The sequence below is a fragment of the Neophocaena asiaeorientalis genome, unplaced genomic scaffold, assembly GCF_003031525.2.
Source record: "Neophocaena asiaeorientalis asiaeorientalis breed wild unplaced genomic scaffold, Neophocaena_asiaeorientalis_V1.1 scaffold280, whole genome shotgun sequence".
Classification (NCBI taxonomy): domain Eukaryota; kingdom Metazoa; phylum Chordata; class Mammalia; order Artiodactyla; family Phocoenidae; genus Neophocaena; species Neophocaena asiaeorientalis.
This window is the reverse complement of record NW_020185321.1, coordinates 7,544,963-7,561,806: the sequence shown is the minus strand read 5'-3', so window position 1 is coordinate 7,561,806 and position 16,844 is coordinate 7,544,963. Positions and strand designations below refer to the sequence as shown.

Sequence of the window (16,844 nt, the reverse complement as noted above, 5' to 3'; positions counted from 1 at the left end):
TGCTCCTGAGCTTTGGGGGCAGAGGAGAGGACCTGGGAGTCCTGGCTCCGGGTGAGGATGACCATTCCATGTGACCACACACGCAAAGCTCTGAGCACAGGGCCCACTGCCACGGAGGCAGCCAACAAATGTGCATAGCCGTGACTATTTTTTTTTTTTTTTTGGTACGCAGGCCTCTCACTGTTGTGGTCTCTCCTGTTGCCGAGCACAGGCTCCAGACGCGCAGGCTCAGCGGCCATGGCTCACGGGCCCAGCTGCTCCACGGTATGTGGGATCCTCCCGGACCAGGGCATGAATCCGTGTGGTTGAGGCTGACTCTCAACCACTGCGCCACCAGGGAAGCCCTGGCCATGACTTTTAGCAGTCTTTTCCACGCGGCCCAGTCACCACCCTGCCCAGGGACCCAAGAGAAGTTACCCAGAAGGCCTGGAAGTGGCATGTCTCCAGCAAGTCTCCGAGGTACAGAATCTGCCGGATGGGCCGTTCTTCTTGCTGGGAGGAAGCATTAAGGGCAAAAGGCCTTGGAGCCCGAGGCGGCTGCTGCTGACCCTAGACCAGCCCGCCCACCTTCTGTGCACCGCAGCACGCTCGTAATGGCAAAAGTGAGAACCACCCTAGTGACCCAGTGATGGGGACGATTCAACTGTGGCCACTCCACACACTGAGATCGAGTCACCTCTTATAGAAGTGACATGGAGAAAGCGATGAGACACACCGTGATAAGAAAAAAGCAAGATGCAGAACGATGTGTGTAACAGCCCACCATCTGGTTGGGGAGGGATATGTGTCTATAAACACCTGTACTTATGTACCAGTAGGGTATCTGTGAAAAGATAGCCAAGAACTGCAAACAACTGCTGTCTTCGGGGAGGGGAGTAGGTGGCTGTGGGATGGGGAGGGAGGAAGCCTTGGCTTTTTCACTGTACACTTTGTTGTACTTTGAAAAGTGGACAACGTGCCTTTTTTAAGCCACTGGAACGGACCTCTGGGGAAGGTGGACAGTCTCTCAGAAGGCAGGTGCTCCCATGGACACACCTGGCAGAGCAGGTTCAATGAGGAAGACACTTCTCAGCCCCGCCACCAGTGAGCAGGCCAGTTTATTGATTTTTCACTCAGTATTTCTTCACTGAAGACCAGCACTGTGCCAGACACTGTGCCAGGCCCTGAGGTTACATACGATGAAGTTCAGCTGACAATCTAGCTCTTCACGGCTCCTGCCTTTTGCCTGGTGGTCTTTACTCAGCTAGGAAGCCTCACGGGAATCTTTCTAAAGCATAAATCTACCCATATCGCTCTGCAGCTTTAAAGCCTTCTACGGCTCCCCCAGTGCCCTTTCTGAGTTTGACCGATTCTGTGGCGCAGCTATGCCAAACTTCCTCTACTGCCTCTGAAAACCAGCACTGAGCTCTTCTCCTCCTCCTTTCCCTACATACTATTCCCTTGGCCTGGACCACCCTTCCCTACCGCTTCACCTAATTCCTCACCTTTCATATGTTCCCTCCTCCAGTAAGCCTTCCTAGCATCCAGGCAGGTCCAGGTGCCTCTTGCTCTCTAACCCCAAGCCCTGACTATTTCAGGCTGTCACCGACAGGACAGGTCTCCCCCACTAGACTGTGAGCTCCGTGAGGGCAGGGGGCCAGGCCTTCCTCAGCCTCCGCAGCGCTTCAGTCCCAGCCAGCACCGGGCCAAGCTCAGAGCTCAGTGTCTGTGGCTGAACTCAGGCCACTTCTCCATGAATTCAGCTACCCTGCCCCGCCCCCTCCCACACACCCGGCCCGGGAAATGGGAAGGATACATGGGCCTGGTCGATCATGCACTTGCAGAGCGTGAAGTCGGTGTGGGGCAGGTTGGTGAGGGCCTTTAGCAGGATCTGGGCGGTGACTGTGGTCTGGAAGAAGGCTGGGTTGAACTGGTACCTGAGAAGGGGAACAAGAGACACAGTAGCAGTGCTGTCTCCACGTCCCTGGGCCTCACCAGGTGCCAGACAGGCTGCCCACCGCTTCGGCCCAGAGTCTGGGAGCTGGACACACCTGGGCTCCGATCCCAACCACACCACTCTCTGGCTGTGTGACCTTAACCTCCCTGACCCTACTTTCCTGCCCTGTAGATGGGGACAGTTAATCCTCACCATCATGCAGTAAGGCAGACAGTGTTGAGTGGTTCACAAACGAATGAGTACATAAGAGGCAGTCTGCAATAGTGGTCAAGGCTCTGGAGGCAAGTGCCTGGGTTTAAACTTCAGTGCTGAGTGAACTTGGACTACTTATTTATATTTGTTTGGTGGGGACTAGCGGACTACTTATTTTATTTTTTATTTATTTAATTTTATTTTTGCGGTATGTGGGCCTCTCACTATTGTGGCCTCTCCCGTTGCGGAGCAGAGGCTCGGCGGTCATGGCTCACGGGCCCAGCCGCTCCGTGGCATGTGGGATCCTCCCAGACCAGGGCACGAACCCGTGTTCCCTGCATCGGCAGGCGGACTCTCAACCACTGCGCCACCAGGGAAGCCCGGACTACTTATTTTAAATGCTCTGTGCATAGGTTTCCTCCCTTGCAAGACGGGACAATAACAACCATATCTAGCTCTCAAGGGCAAGTGAGCTCACAATTACCTCACATCTAAGTGAGTTAATACACACAAAGCTTCCAGCACAGCAGCTGCCACATGGGGAGCACTCACTAAGCAGTGGTTATCACCAATAACAACCCAAACAACCTCACAAATACAAGTGTTGTTATCTCCATTTTATCGATGGCAAAACCGAGGCTATGCGAGCTATAAAAATTACACAGCTGGGGCTTCCCTGGTGGCGCAGTGGTTGAGAGTCTGCCTGCCGATGCAGGGGACGCGGGTTCATGCTCCGGTCCGGGAAGATCCCACATGCCGCGGAGCGGCTGGGCCCGTGAGCCACGGCCGCTGAGCCTGCGCGTCCGGAGTCTGTGCTCCGCAACGGGAGAGGCCACAACAGTGAGAGGCCCGCGTACCGCAAAAAAAAAAAAAATTACACAGCCGGTAGTATGTCAATAAAGCACTGAGGAGGAAGAACCCAAACGCCCACTAACAGGAGAACAGATAATTAAGACACAGACACACGTGGAACACTATACAGCAATGACAGCAAACAAACTGCAGCCACACAGAAAAAGGATGGAGCTCACAAACCCAGGGCCAAGTGGAAGATGCCAGACGCAGAAGAGCTCCAGCTGTATAATTACACTTATGTCAAGGTCAAAACAGGCAAACCTGAACTAAGCTAATCAGGATGCGTGTGTATGTGTGCCTGTGTACGTGCACATGCGGTGAATTCACATAAAGCCAGGCCGTGAGAGCACACCACGAGAGTGGCTACCAGGGTCAGGGTGGTTGGCACAAAGCATATGGGGCAAAGGACCAGGGGCGCTAGCAACACTCAGTTTTTCAATTTGGATGGTGATTACATAAGTGTTCATTTATAATCGCTTGTTAAACTATACATTCGTTTTATGTACTAGCCTGTATGTGTGTTTTTATTTAAAAGCCATCCCTCCTCCAGCCCCAACTTCTCTGGCTTCCTAGTCTTGCACATTAAGAGAAACCACATCCTATCCAAAATATCAATATATAAAGAGCTCATACAACTCAATACCAACAAACAAACAGCCCTATTCAAAAATGGGCAGAAGACCTGAATAGACGTTTTTCCAAAGAAGACATACAGATGGCCAACAGGCACATGAAGAGAGGCTCAACATTGCTAATCATCAGGAAAACGCAAATCAAAACCACAATGAGATATCACTTCACATCTGTCAAAATGGCTATCATCAAAAAAAACCAAATAACAGAGCATTGGGGAGGATGTGGAGAAGAGAGAACTCTCGTAGGTTGTTAGTGTGATGTAAATTGGTGCAGTCACTATGGAAAACAGTATGGAGCTTCCCCCCAAAATTAAAAATGGAACTACCATATGATCCAGCAATTCCACTCCTGGGTATATATCTGAAGAAAATAAAAACACTAATTCGAAAGATACATGCACCCCAATGTTCAGAGCAGCACCATTTACAACAGCCAAGATCTGGAAGCAACCTAACTGTCCATCAACAGATGAATGGATAAAGAAAATGTGGTACATATAAACACATACACACAATGGAATATTACTCATCCACTTAAAGAAAAAGAAAAAAAGGATGGAAATTTGCCATTTGCAACAACATGGTTGGACCTAGAGGATATCATGCTTAGTGATGTAAGTCAGACAAGGAAAGGCAAATACCATATGTTTTCACGTCTACGTGCAATCTAAAAAATAAAACGAATGAATGAATACAACAAAACAAACAGACTCATAGGTACAGAGAACAAGCTAGTGGTTAACAGAGGGGAGTGGGGTGGGGGAGTGGCAAAATAGGGGAAGATAGGGGATTAAGAGGTACAAACTACAATGTATAAAATAAATAAGATACAAGGATGTAATGTACAACACAGAGAATATAACCAATATTTTATAATAACTTTAAACGGAGCATAATCTATAAAAATATCCAAACACTATGTTGTACACCTGAAACTAATACAACATTGTAAATCAACTATACTTCAACTCTGAAAAAGAGAGAGAAGCCACATCCTGCAGGCCACCCCCAACTCCCACCCCACCCAGTGCTGGGAGTGCTGGCTACTGGCATGGGGGTGGGAATGGAGGCAGACACTCACAGCTTCAGGACAGCCAGGTTGGCTTCCAGATCATAGGCATTCTCCTTGGCTTGTGTCTCCACATAGCGCTCCAGGGTGGCCAGATTCTCAGGATTGTACCTAGAGTAGAGGAGAAACAAGATGGGTAAGCAAAGAGGAGACAAGAGCTGAGGCCCGTCACTCTATGGAACCCGGTGGGGGGTGGAGGGCACTGTAGCCTGCTCCTCCCTCTTCCTTTCTTCCCTCCCTCTACATCTGTCACTGGCCATTTGCTCTACTCAAATACTGAATCACCTCTATAACCTCTACTGAAGCTTATCCACATCCCAGACCTAAGCGTAACCTCTAAACCCCATCAGAACCCTGGAGTCTTTTCTAGGATGCCTCCTCAATCTCTCAGCCAACCAGCCCTTGCAGCCTGTATACCTGGTCCCCTGGACATCTTCGCCACCCACCCCTTCCTTCTGTCCCCAAACCCCACTGTGGTCTAGCCCCATCGTCTCCTGCCTAGCTTCCCTCATCCCAGCCCCGACCAATCTACCTGTGCTTCCCCCATCACCGCTCTGACCACTCCTGGCTATCACTGTCTGTTGTCTGGTCTGCCTGGATTCTGAACTAGGAACTGCATGAAAGCATGACCTTTGACTGTTTTTGGTCACCTCTGGTCCGCAGCATTACCCAGAACTGACCGAGTAGATTTTAGTAAACATGTGTTCAATGAATGACATGAGAAAAAAAGGGAGAGCAATAAAGAGGCACTGAGAGACACAGTGAGACTGAGGAACAGAGAGAGGAAACTGAGGGGCTGATAGAGGGAAAGCTGAGGAGCAGAGAGGGCGGGCTTAAAGCAATTAAAGAGGGGGAGACTGAGCGGTAGGCAAGGCTACCTCCTGCCTTTAGGCCTTTACAGTGCTTTCCTTAAACATGTCCTCCAGCATGACTGAAAAATCCCACCCCTTGCTGTCTCCAGAAAACCCTCTCCTCCACCCCTCTTGGGCAGAAGCGCTCCCTCCGACCAGGCTCAGACCTGTCGATCCCCTTAAGCAACTTGCCCACGTTCGCTCTCATCTGCTCGAACATCGCCATGACTGTTGTCGCCTCCCACACCAGGGCTACAGCCGACGTCCCGGCCGGCACTGCGTCCCCGAGAACTGGAAGAGGAAGAGCTGGTGGAAACGGAAACTACGTCTTTGTTTTCTCTCCAGCCCGAGTGGCGGTGAAGGTGTGGGGAAGCTCTGGAGGCTACTGCCACGCTTTCCGGCTGCCGCGTGACTTCTTCCCAGCGGCGCAGTTAGCGCGTGCGCATACGCTCTACCCGAGCAGAACCAACGGCGCGAGAAAAGACCTAGTCTAGCCCAGTGCGCAGGCGCCTCTAGAGGCGAGGAGGCGGGGCTAAGGTTTTCCGGGGCCTCGCGTATCTAGTTCCAGGCCTTGGGAAGTGCGCGGGAACTCCCAGTGAAGGAGACTGTTTACTGGCGGCTTGCACCCACGTCGCATTGCGCGCGGCCGTGAACTCAAAACTGTGTTGGGATGCACGTGTTAGACAGATTCCTTTTGGGCCGTGGCCAAGTCCCGAGGAAGGTGCTCTCTGAGGTCCCCTTTTGGCCCAGGCCTCTGCCCCTGAGGCAGGATCTTGAGCTCCTCGCACTCCATTCTAACGCCGGGGGTTGCGGCCGGCAAAGCCGTTGTTCTCTGCCCGGCAGGGGCGGGGTGAGGGGGTTCCTGGACCCCTCCGGCTCGTTTTGTGGGTGAAAGCGAGTGCCCCGTGTGTGCCGTCATGAGATGTGTGAACAGATTCTGCACACTGCAGGCATGGATACACATGCATGTGTCACTTATGTATATGCTCTGGGTACATCCACATATGTGCACACGGATATCCAGGCATTTGCATGTCGACTGGTCTTCGCACCGCACAGGTTACCACTAAGTGCATGTATGTGCCCCCGGTGAGCAGTGATATACATTGCATGGCCGTCTCTGTGCAGACCTGCCATCTCTGAGTTGTGGCCCAGCACTCAAGCACTCAGCAGAGGTTCAGCTGTAGTTTTTAGCCGCTGCCCAGAACGGGGGAGGGAGTGGGGGGAGGGAGTGTTAGGGCACCCCTCCAGGTCACAATTAAGATAGTTTGCATCTGGTTTACATGCAGCCCAGAGCCCTGGAAGTGGAGGGGGTGTCCCCTGGGTCCCAAGGCAAGCTGCCCCTCACAGGCTCTTAGGGCCCAGGGGACAGGGGGTGGAGCCGGCTGCACAGCTCTGTGCTGGGGCAGGAAGCGAGAGTGGGGAGGGGGGAGGCCACAGCCGGCGGAGGCAAGGCGGGTGCAGGGCGTGTGGGGAGGGAGGGAGGTGACAGCACTCCGAGCCCTGAGGCCCTGCTGGCCACTGGGCGCAGGCCCAGCTCCGGGCCCCAGGAATGGACCTCGTGGACCCTGACATCTTTAATAGGGATCCCCGGGACCACTATGACCTGCTACAGCGGCTGGGTGGTGGCACCTATGGGGAAGTCTTCAAGGTGAGGAACCCCCTCATTCTCCGTCACCCTCAAACCGGTGACCTTTGGGGTGAGGCCCAAGAAGGGAAGGGGATGTGAGAGGGTCCCAGTCCTTGGCTTTGGTTCAGGGATGCTGAGAAGGAACTCAGGCGAATGGAGCCCTCCTGACTGCCAACTTCCCCTTTACAAGGCTCGAGACAAGGTGACGGGGGACCTGGTGGCGTTGAAGATGGTGAAGATGGAGCCTGGTGAGGAGAGGACCTCAGGAGCTTCTTCCCCACATGCCCACCTCCTGGGACACTGGGATCTCCCCCATACTCCCTCCCTGTAGCAGCCTTTTCTCTCTGTCCCTCCTTGCAGACGATGATGTTTCCACACTTCAGAAGGAAATCCTCATCTTGAAAACTTGTCGGCACCCCAACATCGTTGCCTACCATGGGAGTTATCTCTGGTGATGAGCCTCAGACCTGCCCTGACACCCAGCCCAGCCCCTACCTGCGAGCTCCCATTCCTGACCAGGGTACCCCCTAACCTGACCTCTAATCCTGGACCCCCATTTTTAACTGGGGCACTCCTAACTTGATCCCCAGCCCAAAGTCCCACTTTTTTGACCAGAGCACCCCCAAATCTAATCTCCAATAAATAACTCCCATTTCTGACTAGGGGTCCACCAAACTGACCCCTTCAGAGTAACCAAACCTGAAACCAAGTCCCCTAAAACTAATCTTTCATCATCTTGCCCTTCGGGTCCCCTAGTTTCACTTTCATTTCCTTTAATACGAACCCCTAAATTCCCTGACCCCCAGATTAAGATCCCAGATGCCCCAATAATGTCCTCTGTCCCCCAGACCTGGTATCCTAGCTCCTCTGTCCCCTCCGAACTTCCACAACCTGTGAGGTCTCTACCCTGTCTCCTAGGTTAGCATGGGACGACAGAGGATGCCATGGGTCAGGAGCCCAAAGACCTGGGTTCCACTCCAGTTAACCCTAAACATATATTTCCTCTCTGAGCCTCAACTTCCCTGTCTATAAAATGGGATGCTCTCACTGTAGTGGGCAATAGAGAGATGACAGCTCTTACATTAAAGTTCTTGTTGAACTAGAATAAGATGGGCAGTGAGCCAGGAGGTATCCTATAATCATTTATTACTGCTGTTATTAGTATTGCTTTTGAACTGTTATAGGCTGCAGAAGCTCTGGATCTGCATGGAATTCTGTGGGGCTGGTTCTCTCCAGGACATCTACCAAGGTGAGAGGAAGGGCACGGGGATCCAAGTAGCCCAATTCCCCCCAATTCGCCTGTCCTGTCTCTCTGCCTTTGTGTCTCCTGGGACTGTCTTTACGGTCCATATTTCACACAGTAAGCCAGCCCCTCCTCTGGGCCTGGCCTGGCCTGTATGATGCTGCGGATACTGTGGTGACCGAGTGGGCACCGAACCCTGTCCTCCAGGACCTGAGAGTCCAGCCCCAGTCTTTCTGCATGCAATGATCCCCTCTACTTCCCCCGCCCCATCTTCCCCGTGTCTGCATTTTCTCACCAAGGTGTATTCATGCGTTTGAGTATTTCTGCATTTCTGGCTCGTCCTCAGTGCCCACATGTTCATTTAATAGTGAATGCATTTCTGATTCTCTTAGTCTGCTTTTCACTCTCTTGGAGCATTGGAGGGTGTGGGTGGGGTGGGCCTCTGATCACTTCGAGATTTCTCTTGCGCACCTCTATCTTCGACCATCTCCCGGTCTCGCTCCGGCCTCACACCTCAAATGCCAGGAAGGAAGGACTTCATTAAGAAGTCCTCAGAGGGGGAAACTGAGGCCCACAGAGAGGAAGTGACTCACCCTGCCAGCCCGTCAGACATGGTCCCTAACCCCTCTGCCTACTGTCTCTCTCTAGTGTATCCTCTTCACCCCTTTGTGTCTCTCTTTCTCACCATGTCTGTTTTCCCACTTTTTGCTCTCTGACCATGTCTTTCTTTCTCTGCCTCAATTTGGGTCTGTTCCTGATTCTCTTTCTCTCTCTGTCTCCCTCCCTGTCTCTCTCTGCCTTTCCTCATTTTACAAAGTGACATCACCCCCTGCTCAGAGCCCTTCCATACCTTCCAGTTCCCTCCAAAGCCAAGCCCAAATTTCTCATCACAGCCGGCAAGTCTGACCCCCACTGGCACACCCCAAGCGGACACACCTCATCTCCGCTCCATCCACTTTACTGCTTTCCAGACACACCAGGCGCTCTCCTGCCTCTGGGCCTTTGCACTTGCTGCTCCCATCTTCACCCCCGTCACCTTCTCAGGGATGATCACCCTGTGTAAAATGTCATACCCCTTCCCACACATATTTCCTGTTGTCTTTTCTTGCTTTATTTTTCTTCTTACTATTTATTAGCATCTCACGTACTGTATATCTTACCTGTTTATCTTGTTTACTGTACATCTCCCCCACCGGAATGTTCTCTCCATGAGGGCAGGGATCTCTGCCTCTTTTGTCCACAGCTGTATCCCCGGTGCCTGCCACGGTGGCTGGCACACAGTAGACACATGGTAAATATCTGTTGAACGAATCTCTCTCCCTCCGGCCTCTGGTTCCCTGCATCGCTGCCCCTCTCTCTGTTGCTGACCACCCCTTTGCCTCCTCCCCCTACTTGTCCCATCCTGTTTCCCCCTCCCTATGTGGCACCCTCTCAGCTGGTGTGGGTGGCGGCCAGGGGCCTGGCACGCACCCAACACTGCACCGGGGTGACCTTTGCAGTGACAGGCCCCCTGTCAGAGCTCCAGATCAGCTATGTCTGCCGGGAAGTGCTCCAGGTGAGGAGATGCTCTGTGGGCTTGGGTAGGGGCAGGACCCTGCTCCAGCCCCCGGACACTTACAGCCCCCGTGTCCACCCTCCTCCCCAGGGACTGGCCTATCTCCACTCACAGAAGAAGATACACCGGGACATCAAGGTGGTCTAGGGGCAGAAAGGTGGCCTTGGTGGGTGGGGAGCCCAGGATATGGGAGTGGTGCTTGGAGGGCTCGGGGTGGTGTGGGACCAGGGAGTGGCGGCAGCATTTGACTTGGGGGGTATCTCTGACAGCCTCTAATTGCCCCCTCTTCCCCAGGGAGCCAACATCCTCATCAATGATGCTGGGGAGGTCAGACTGGGTGAGTGTGGCTGGTGCGGCTCTGGAGGGGGACTGGCTGGGGGCCCAAGGGGACAGGAGAGGTCACTATATCTCTCCCTCTGCCTCCAGCTGACTTTGGTATCTCGGCCCAGATCGGGGCAACGCTGGCTCGACGCCTCTCTTTCATTGGGACACCCTACTGGTGAGGGGTGCCTGGCTGGCAGCTGGGGGTGGTACAGGGGGCAGCAGCTTTTCCCAGCCTGGATCTCTGGGAATTTCCATCCTGGCTTTTTGCTCTGCCTCTACCTTGTTCTGTTGAATGTTCTGTCTTCTCTTGGGCTCCCTTTTGAGTTTTCCATTTACCTAGGGCTCTCTGTGCCCCCTCCACCTGTTCCTCTCAGTGTTTGTGTTGATTTTTATCCTGATCTCTCTGTCTTTCCATATCTGTCCACGTTTGCCTCCCTCTCTCTCTCTCTGTCTCTGTCTCTCTGCCTTTACCTCGCTCCGTCTTTATGTCTGTCTCTCTCCATCTTTATGTTTCTCTCTGCATCTGTCTCTCTGTATGCCCCGTTCTCCTTGTCTCTCTCCTACCCCCGCCCCCCACAAAAGTCTCCCCTCGTCCTCCTGTGTCAGCCCTGGCTCTCTGAGGGTCTCTGCCCCCAGGATGGCTCCAGAGGTGGCGGCCGTGGCCCTGAAGGGGGGATACAATGAGCTGTGTGACATCTGGTCCCTGGGCGTCACAGCCATCGAATTAGCCGAGCTACAACCACCGCTCTTTGACGTGCACCCTCTCAGGTAGGCAGATGTGGGCATGTCCCCCTAGTCCCAGAGACCCCACTCAACTCTGACCCTGGACATCAGCCCCCAACCTGCTTCCCCACCACGAGACCCCCTACAGGAGACACCCCCTTGCTCTGAGCTCCATCCGAGACCCTCAGGCTCCCCTGAGCCCAGAAAGCCTTTTCTCCAGCCCTCCACACCAGGAGCCCCCGACACGGGGAGCGCCATCTCGAGGCTCCCTGTGAGACTGCAGGAGCTCTGTAATGCGCTAAGCAGTATCCCCTAGAAGTGGCATCCCATGCCTTGTAAATCCTAACCCTCGTTCTCATTCTGTCCCCCACTTGGCTCTCTGCTGATCTTAGTGCTATGGGGATTCCCTTGAGCCACGAGGTCTGACCTCCGCTGGAAAGTCTGATTCCCATATTCTGTCCTACTCTTACAGAGTTCTCTTCCTCATGACCAAGAGTGGCTACCAGCCCCCAAGGCTAAAGGAAAAAGGGAAATGGTAGGAGAGGTTGATGGGAAGGAGGGAGAGGGAGGGTGGAGCCAGGGGCGATGGTCTGATGGGAAGGTCTCTGGTGCCCTCACCGCAGAACTTGCCTTCTTCCTCCCAAGGTCGGCTGCCTTCCACAACTTTGTCAAAGTCACCCTCACTAAGAGCCCCAAGAAACGACCCGGCGCCACCAAGATGCTCACTGTAAACCTCCCCTCCCAGAGAAGCCTTCCCAGACTCACCCCCGGAATCCCCCAGGGCCTCCCACAGCTCCCTAGAACGTGGATCATTTCATTCCACAGAACCCCCATGGCCCTTTCAAAGTCCCTAGTCCCTCCGAATTCCCCAGGGATCCCCAAGACTCTGCAAATTGTATCCCAGACCTTTTTCCAAGATACGCTGAGTTCTTAAAACTCACAAATGCCCAAGGGCTTCAGGACCCATTCCTGGGTGTGCTTTGGAATTCCAGGGGAACTCGAGTCCCCTCTAAGACACCTTTGGAATTCTCCAGCTACCCTATTTTTTCTCTTTTCCTTTTTGGCCACGATGCGTGCATGTGGGATCTTATTTCCTTGAGTAGCGATCGGGCCCGTGCCCCCTGTAGTGGAAGCGGGGACTCTTAACCGCTGGACCGCCAGGGAAGTCCCCTACCCTAAGTTTATCTAATCCCGTCAGACTCCTCAGAATCCCCCAGGTCCCCAGCGTTCCCTGTGTCTTCCTCTGTTGGCGACTTCCCCACCAGATTCCCTTAGATGGGTTCTCCAGCCCCTCGTCCCAACCCTCTCTCTCCAGCCCAGCCCTCTGTCTGCTGACACCCTCCTCCCCTCCCCCAGCATCAACTGGTGTCCCAGCCTGGGCTAAACAGAGGCCTGATCGTAGATCTTCTTGACAAACTGAGGAACCCAGGGAAGGGGGCCCCTGTTGGCGAGATTGAAGATGAGGAGCCTGAGGTGAGGGACCCGCCCCCCCACTTCGCTCACGCTGTTCCCCTGCCTGGAGCACCCCCTTGCTGCCCGTCTTAGAAGGAAAAAAGCCAGTGAGGATGGGGAGCTTGGCGCAGGGCTGGAGGCACAGAGGTTATGGGAGGACCAAGGGCTCCAAGCTGGGCCCACAGGGTGGTGAGGGCTGCTAGAGGGCATGGTCCTGATGCAGCCACCGCTCTGCCCAGCTCCCCCCCGCCATCCCTCGGCGGATCAGATCCACCCATCGCTCCAGCTCTCTGGGGATCCCAGACGCGGATTGCTGTCGTGAGTAGAGAGAATCCCTACATCCGGGGACACCTGACCCTATAAGCCAAGAGATGCCCCCTCATCAGATGGCCAGAGGCCCCAGAGAACCCCCATCACCATCTGACCCCACAGGAGACCCCAGAGAAAACCTCATCACCACCTGATCTACAAAGTGACTCTAGAGACCCCTACCTCTCTGTCCTGCAGACAGACCCCCTGAGACTTCCCACAACCACCAGGACTCCCAGAGACCTCAGAAATCTTTGTCTGATCCTTGGTACCCAGGTGGAACCTCAAAACAAACACTCTGTAACCATTCTGAGCCCCCCAGCTCTCTGATCTCAAACCCTGACCCCCAAATGAGACCCCTGTAAACCAAGATCCCTCCCCTGTAGCGACAGCTCCAGTCCTAAGACCCTGATCCCAGACCCCACCCCCAATTCTACTCTTTTTGTTCCCAAATCCACATCCCCAGCTCACTGTGTGTTACCCGCAGGGCGGCACATGGAGTTCAGGAAGCTCAGAGGCATGGAGTCCAGACCCACAGCCGACACGGTGAGATGCCTCCCCTGCCGCCCAGCCGCCCCCCACCTTCCCTCCCACTGGGCCACTGCTGACCCTTTACTATCCCGCAGGCTCGCTTACAGCCCCCTGGAGACTTCAAGAGCAGCAGTCCTAGGTCAGGGACCCTCAGGGTGGGAGGCAGGCTGGGCTACATGTGGGGACCACCCGAGGCTCACACCTGTCCCTCCTCAGGAGGCACCTGTCGGAGTCTGATGATGACTACGACGACGTGGACATGTAAGACAGCTCCACAGGCCCCCACCCAGCTCCCACCTTCCTACGACCCCGCCTTCCTTCCACCCCGACCCCAGCCTCAGCCCCTGCTTTCCTTCTACCACTCAGCGCTGACCCCTGACCCCTGACTGGACCCTCAATGCCCCCACCTTCCTTCACGCCGGACCCCTGACCCTCAACCCCACCCCAACTCAACCCTGGGCCCCCTGCTACATCTCAGTCCCCGGCTCCGGCCAGAGGTTGCTCCCACCCCCAGATCTCAACTGCAGTCCTGACCCTCAACCCCTGGCCCTCATCTTTCTTCATCTCACCCAGCCTCAGGCTGAACCTTTCCCCCATGTCAGGGCCTCAGCCCCAGCAGTCGGCCCAGGCCCCCATCTCCCTCAGCCCCAGGCCTGTGTCAGCCTCAGGGCCCACCCATCCATCCCACACGTCTTGTCTGTCATGGGCTCACAAGCAGCGCGCCCGGCACCAAGTGAGAACCTGACCCCCAGGAGCTCACGTGATCTGTGTTCCTAGGCGGGCGTGAAGATGCAGAGACTTGACGCATTGTCAGCACTCGATATCCAAGAGTTGCTGTTCCTGTTGACATGGTTATCAGTCCTTTAGCCCTCGGCCCCAGCCCAGACCGTGTCGCCCTCTGAGCCTCCTGAGCTCAGACCTCTGGCCCCAACCCTCCCCAGTGCTTGTTCCCCACACCCACACCTGCTTACCCCATCACTGTGTTCCAGCCCCACCCCTGCAGAAGACACACCTCCTCCGCTGCCCCCCAAGGTAAGGCCCTGGGTCAGAGCTGGGGGCCACGGGGCCAGGAGACCAGAGTCCATAGATGCTGGGATACTGAGCCCTCTAGGGCTGGAGTCTGGGATGCCGGGTCCTTTGAATTCTGGGAAGACTGGGACGATAAGCACATTGGGATCTGGAAGTAGTAACCCCGACCCTAGGGGTGGGACTCAGAATATTTAGCCCGATGGACACTGGTCAGTAGCTGGTCCTTGGAAACGCCTGCTGCACCCAGCACTCACCCTTTAGTTGCTGGCATGTGTCGATGTTGGGCGTGGGTTAGAGGGGAAGGCTGGAGTGGTGGTCGGACATCACGGGGAAGGTCAGAGCCATGACCTACTGTCAGTTCTGGTGGAGGCAGATTGAAGGGCGCCCTCTCTCTCAGATCATCTAATGTATTCCCCCACCGTCCTTCTCTCTCTCCAAAGCCCAAGTTCCGTTCTCCATCGGACGAGGGTCCTGGGGAAACTGGGGATGAGGGACAGCTGAGCCCGGGGGTGCTGGTCCGATGTGCCAGTGGGCCTCCCCCACGCACCCCACATCTTGGGCCTCCCCCAGCCATGCGAAGCCCCCACCTAACTGCCCACTCAGGTGACAGGGCAGGCTGGGGTGGGAGGTGGGCGGAGGTGGGGTGTGGCAGGGTTAGGGGGGTTTGGGGGCTGATTTTCCCCACCCCATCTCAGAACCCTCACTCTGGAACCCAGCCCCCTGGGAGCCTGACCAGCCCCCACTGTTGCCCCCCAAGAAGGAAAAGATGAAGAGAAAGGTGAGGCCAGCCGTGCTGAGGACTCACACCTCTGGATGGGGCTGGGGATGCATGGTGGGAGTGGGGGGATTGGGCTGGGAAGACTAATAATATAACAGGTGACATACGTTGAGCAGTTCCTCTGTGCCAGACACTGATCTCGTGTCTTTACAAGGTGTATACCTTCACAGAAAGAGGTAGATGTCGTAGAGATAGGTGTTATCCCCCATTTCAAACTGGGGAAACTGAGGCACAGAGAGGTAAGTAGCTTTCCAAGGTATAAACCTTTGAGGAAGCAGAGGCAGGATTTGAACCTTGGCACTCTTGCTTCCAAATCTTAACCACCACGCCTTCCTGTCCCCTCCTCCCTTTTGCTGGATCTGCTGTTGCCCCGCCCCCATGGCCCACCCAGGGATGTGCCCTTCTTGTAAAGTTATTCAATGGCTGCCCCCTCCGGATCCACAGCACGGCAGCCTGGACGCACCCCTCCACCAAGGGTGAGCATTCAGGAGGGTCATGGAGAATGTGGTGGGGACGGGGAGGGCCCTTAATGGAAGGCACAAAGGCAGGGACAGGGGAGGGGAGGGACTGGCAGAGCTGAGGCAGGGGCACAGCCAGGAGTTACAGGTGGAGTTGAGGGATCAAAGATGGGTAGAGTGAAGATGGGTTTGAGAGTGAAGACTAGGAAAATTAGAGTTTGGAGGCCGGGAGTGTCAGATATGGGACTTCCCCAGGGGTCCAGTGGTTAAGACTCTGCTCTTCCACCGCAGGGGGCAGGGGTTTGATCCCTGGTCGGGGAACTAAGGTCCCACATGCTGTGCGGTGTGGCCAAAATAAAAAATAAACAAATTTTTAAAAAGGAGTGTCAGATATAGCAGAAAGGTCAGAGTTTGGGGTACAAGATCCAGGACAGTTGGACCCCATTAACCTCGGTTGTAGGTTAATGGTAGAGAGACTGGGATCAGGATTTGGGGGCCAGGAGTTTTGGGGATTAGAATGTAGCAGAAGGGGAGAGAGTTTGGGGATCAAAGATGTGGAGACAAGGTCAGTGAGGGATACATGTTAAGGAAACAGTATTAGAGTTTTCGGGGTCACACTGGACAGAAAAAGCCATATGGAGGGCTGTCTGAATTTGAGGATCAGTGTTGAGATAGGACTAGCATTCAGGGACCAGAACTGGGGAGAAAGAGGGAAAGAATTTAGAGGGCTATTCGGGGAGTCACATCTAATGTTGGGGGCAGAATTGAGGGGACAGAGGGTCAGGACTTGCGAGTCAGGGATGGAAGAACCACCAGAACCAGTGGTGGTCAGAGGCTGGTGAGAGTGAGATCAGCTCAGGGGAACTGGTCAGGGTTTGAGTTCAGATTTGGGGAAACAGAGGCCGGAAGTGTCAGTTTGGAGGGAGAGCAGAGAATTGAGGGTCAGGGCTGGCGAACAGAGTACCAGTGTTTGGGGCCATAGGGGGTTCTGGGAAGTCCCCCACTATGAGGCAGGTCCCTGCATCCTCATGTCTGTGCTCCCCAGACCAGCACCTGCTCCTGGGGGCCGAGGAAGGCATTTTCATCCTGAACCGAAATGATCAGGAGGCCACACTGGAGATGGTGAGGGGCAGCACCTAGGATGGGCCAAGGGTGGGGGCTGGAGTTGGGGTTGCTGGGGTCTTACAGGAGCCATCTCCCCTTCCTCTGCAGCTTTTTTCTAGCCGGACTACCTGGGTATACTCTATCAACAATGTCCTCATGTCTCTCTCAGG

The 16,844-nt window shown here is 54.7% G+C and overlaps 2 protein-coding genes across 7 annotated transcripts in view; one reads left to right on the top strand and one right to left on the bottom strand.

Annotated features, from left to right (window-relative positions):
* Window positions 1-5,934, bottom strand: part of EIF3K (eukaryotic translation initiation factor 3 subunit K) — an 11,871-nt gene extending 5,937 nt beyond the window's left edge. Inside the window, exons 1-4 of one of the 3 annotated variants that reach the window (XM_024733795.1) lie at window positions 5,731-5,934; window positions 4,700-4,798; window positions 1,796-1,916; window positions 418-492 (exon numbers count right to left, since the gene is read on the bottom strand). In XM_024733795.1, coding sequence (XP_024589563.1) covers window positions 418-492; window positions 1,796-1,813 — 93 coding nt within the window. In that variant the 5' untranslated portion in view covers window positions 1,814-1,916; window positions 4,700-4,798; window positions 5,731-5,934. Of the gene's footprint in view, window positions 1-417; window positions 493-1,795; window positions 1,917-4,699; window positions 4,799-5,705 lie in introns of all 3 variants that reach the window. The other 2 variants (XM_024733792.1, XM_024733793.1) reach the window with 2 other exon arrangements.
* Window positions 5,935-6,992: 1,058 nt separating this feature from the next.
* Window positions 6,993-16,844, top strand: part of MAP4K1 (mitogen-activated protein kinase kinase kinase kinase 1) — a 15,147-nt gene continuing 5,295 nt past the window's right edge. For all 4 annotated transcript variants that reach the window (XM_024733765.1, XM_024733766.1, XM_024733764.1 and 1 more), the window contains exons 1-22: window positions 6,993-7,189; window positions 7,359-7,416; window positions 7,529-7,619; window positions 8,353-8,417; window positions 9,911-9,966; window positions 10,057-10,104; window positions 10,261-10,303; window positions 10,393-10,465; window positions 10,927-11,058; window positions 11,486-11,548; window positions 11,659-11,740; window positions 12,370-12,486; window positions 12,705-12,783; window positions 13,262-13,320; window positions 13,401-13,444; window positions 13,522-13,566; window positions 14,295-14,337; window positions 14,775-14,937; window positions 15,030-15,112; window positions 15,504-15,588; window positions 16,616-16,692; window positions 16,783-16,840. In XM_024733765.1, coding sequence (XP_024589533.1) covers window positions 7,091-7,189; window positions 7,359-7,416; window positions 7,529-7,619; window positions 8,353-8,417; window positions 9,911-9,966; window positions 10,057-10,104; window positions 10,261-10,303; window positions 10,393-10,465; window positions 10,927-11,058; window positions 11,486-11,548; window positions 11,659-11,740; window positions 12,370-12,486; window positions 12,705-12,783; window positions 13,262-13,320; window positions 13,401-13,444; window positions 13,522-13,566; window positions 14,295-14,337; window positions 14,775-14,937; window positions 15,030-15,112; window positions 15,504-15,588; window positions 16,616-16,692; window positions 16,783-16,840 — 1,663 coding nt within the window. In that variant the 5' untranslated portion in view covers window positions 6,993-7,090. The remainder of the gene's footprint in view (window positions 7,190-7,358; window positions 7,417-7,528; window positions 7,620-8,352; window positions 8,418-9,910; window positions 9,967-10,056; window positions 10,105-10,260; window positions 10,304-10,392; window positions 10,466-10,926; window positions 11,059-11,485; window positions 11,549-11,658; window positions 11,741-12,369; window positions 12,487-12,704; window positions 12,784-13,261; window positions 13,321-13,400; window positions 13,445-13,521; window positions 13,567-14,294; window positions 14,338-14,774; window positions 14,938-15,029; window positions 15,113-15,503; window positions 15,589-16,615; window positions 16,693-16,782; window positions 16,841-16,844) is intronic.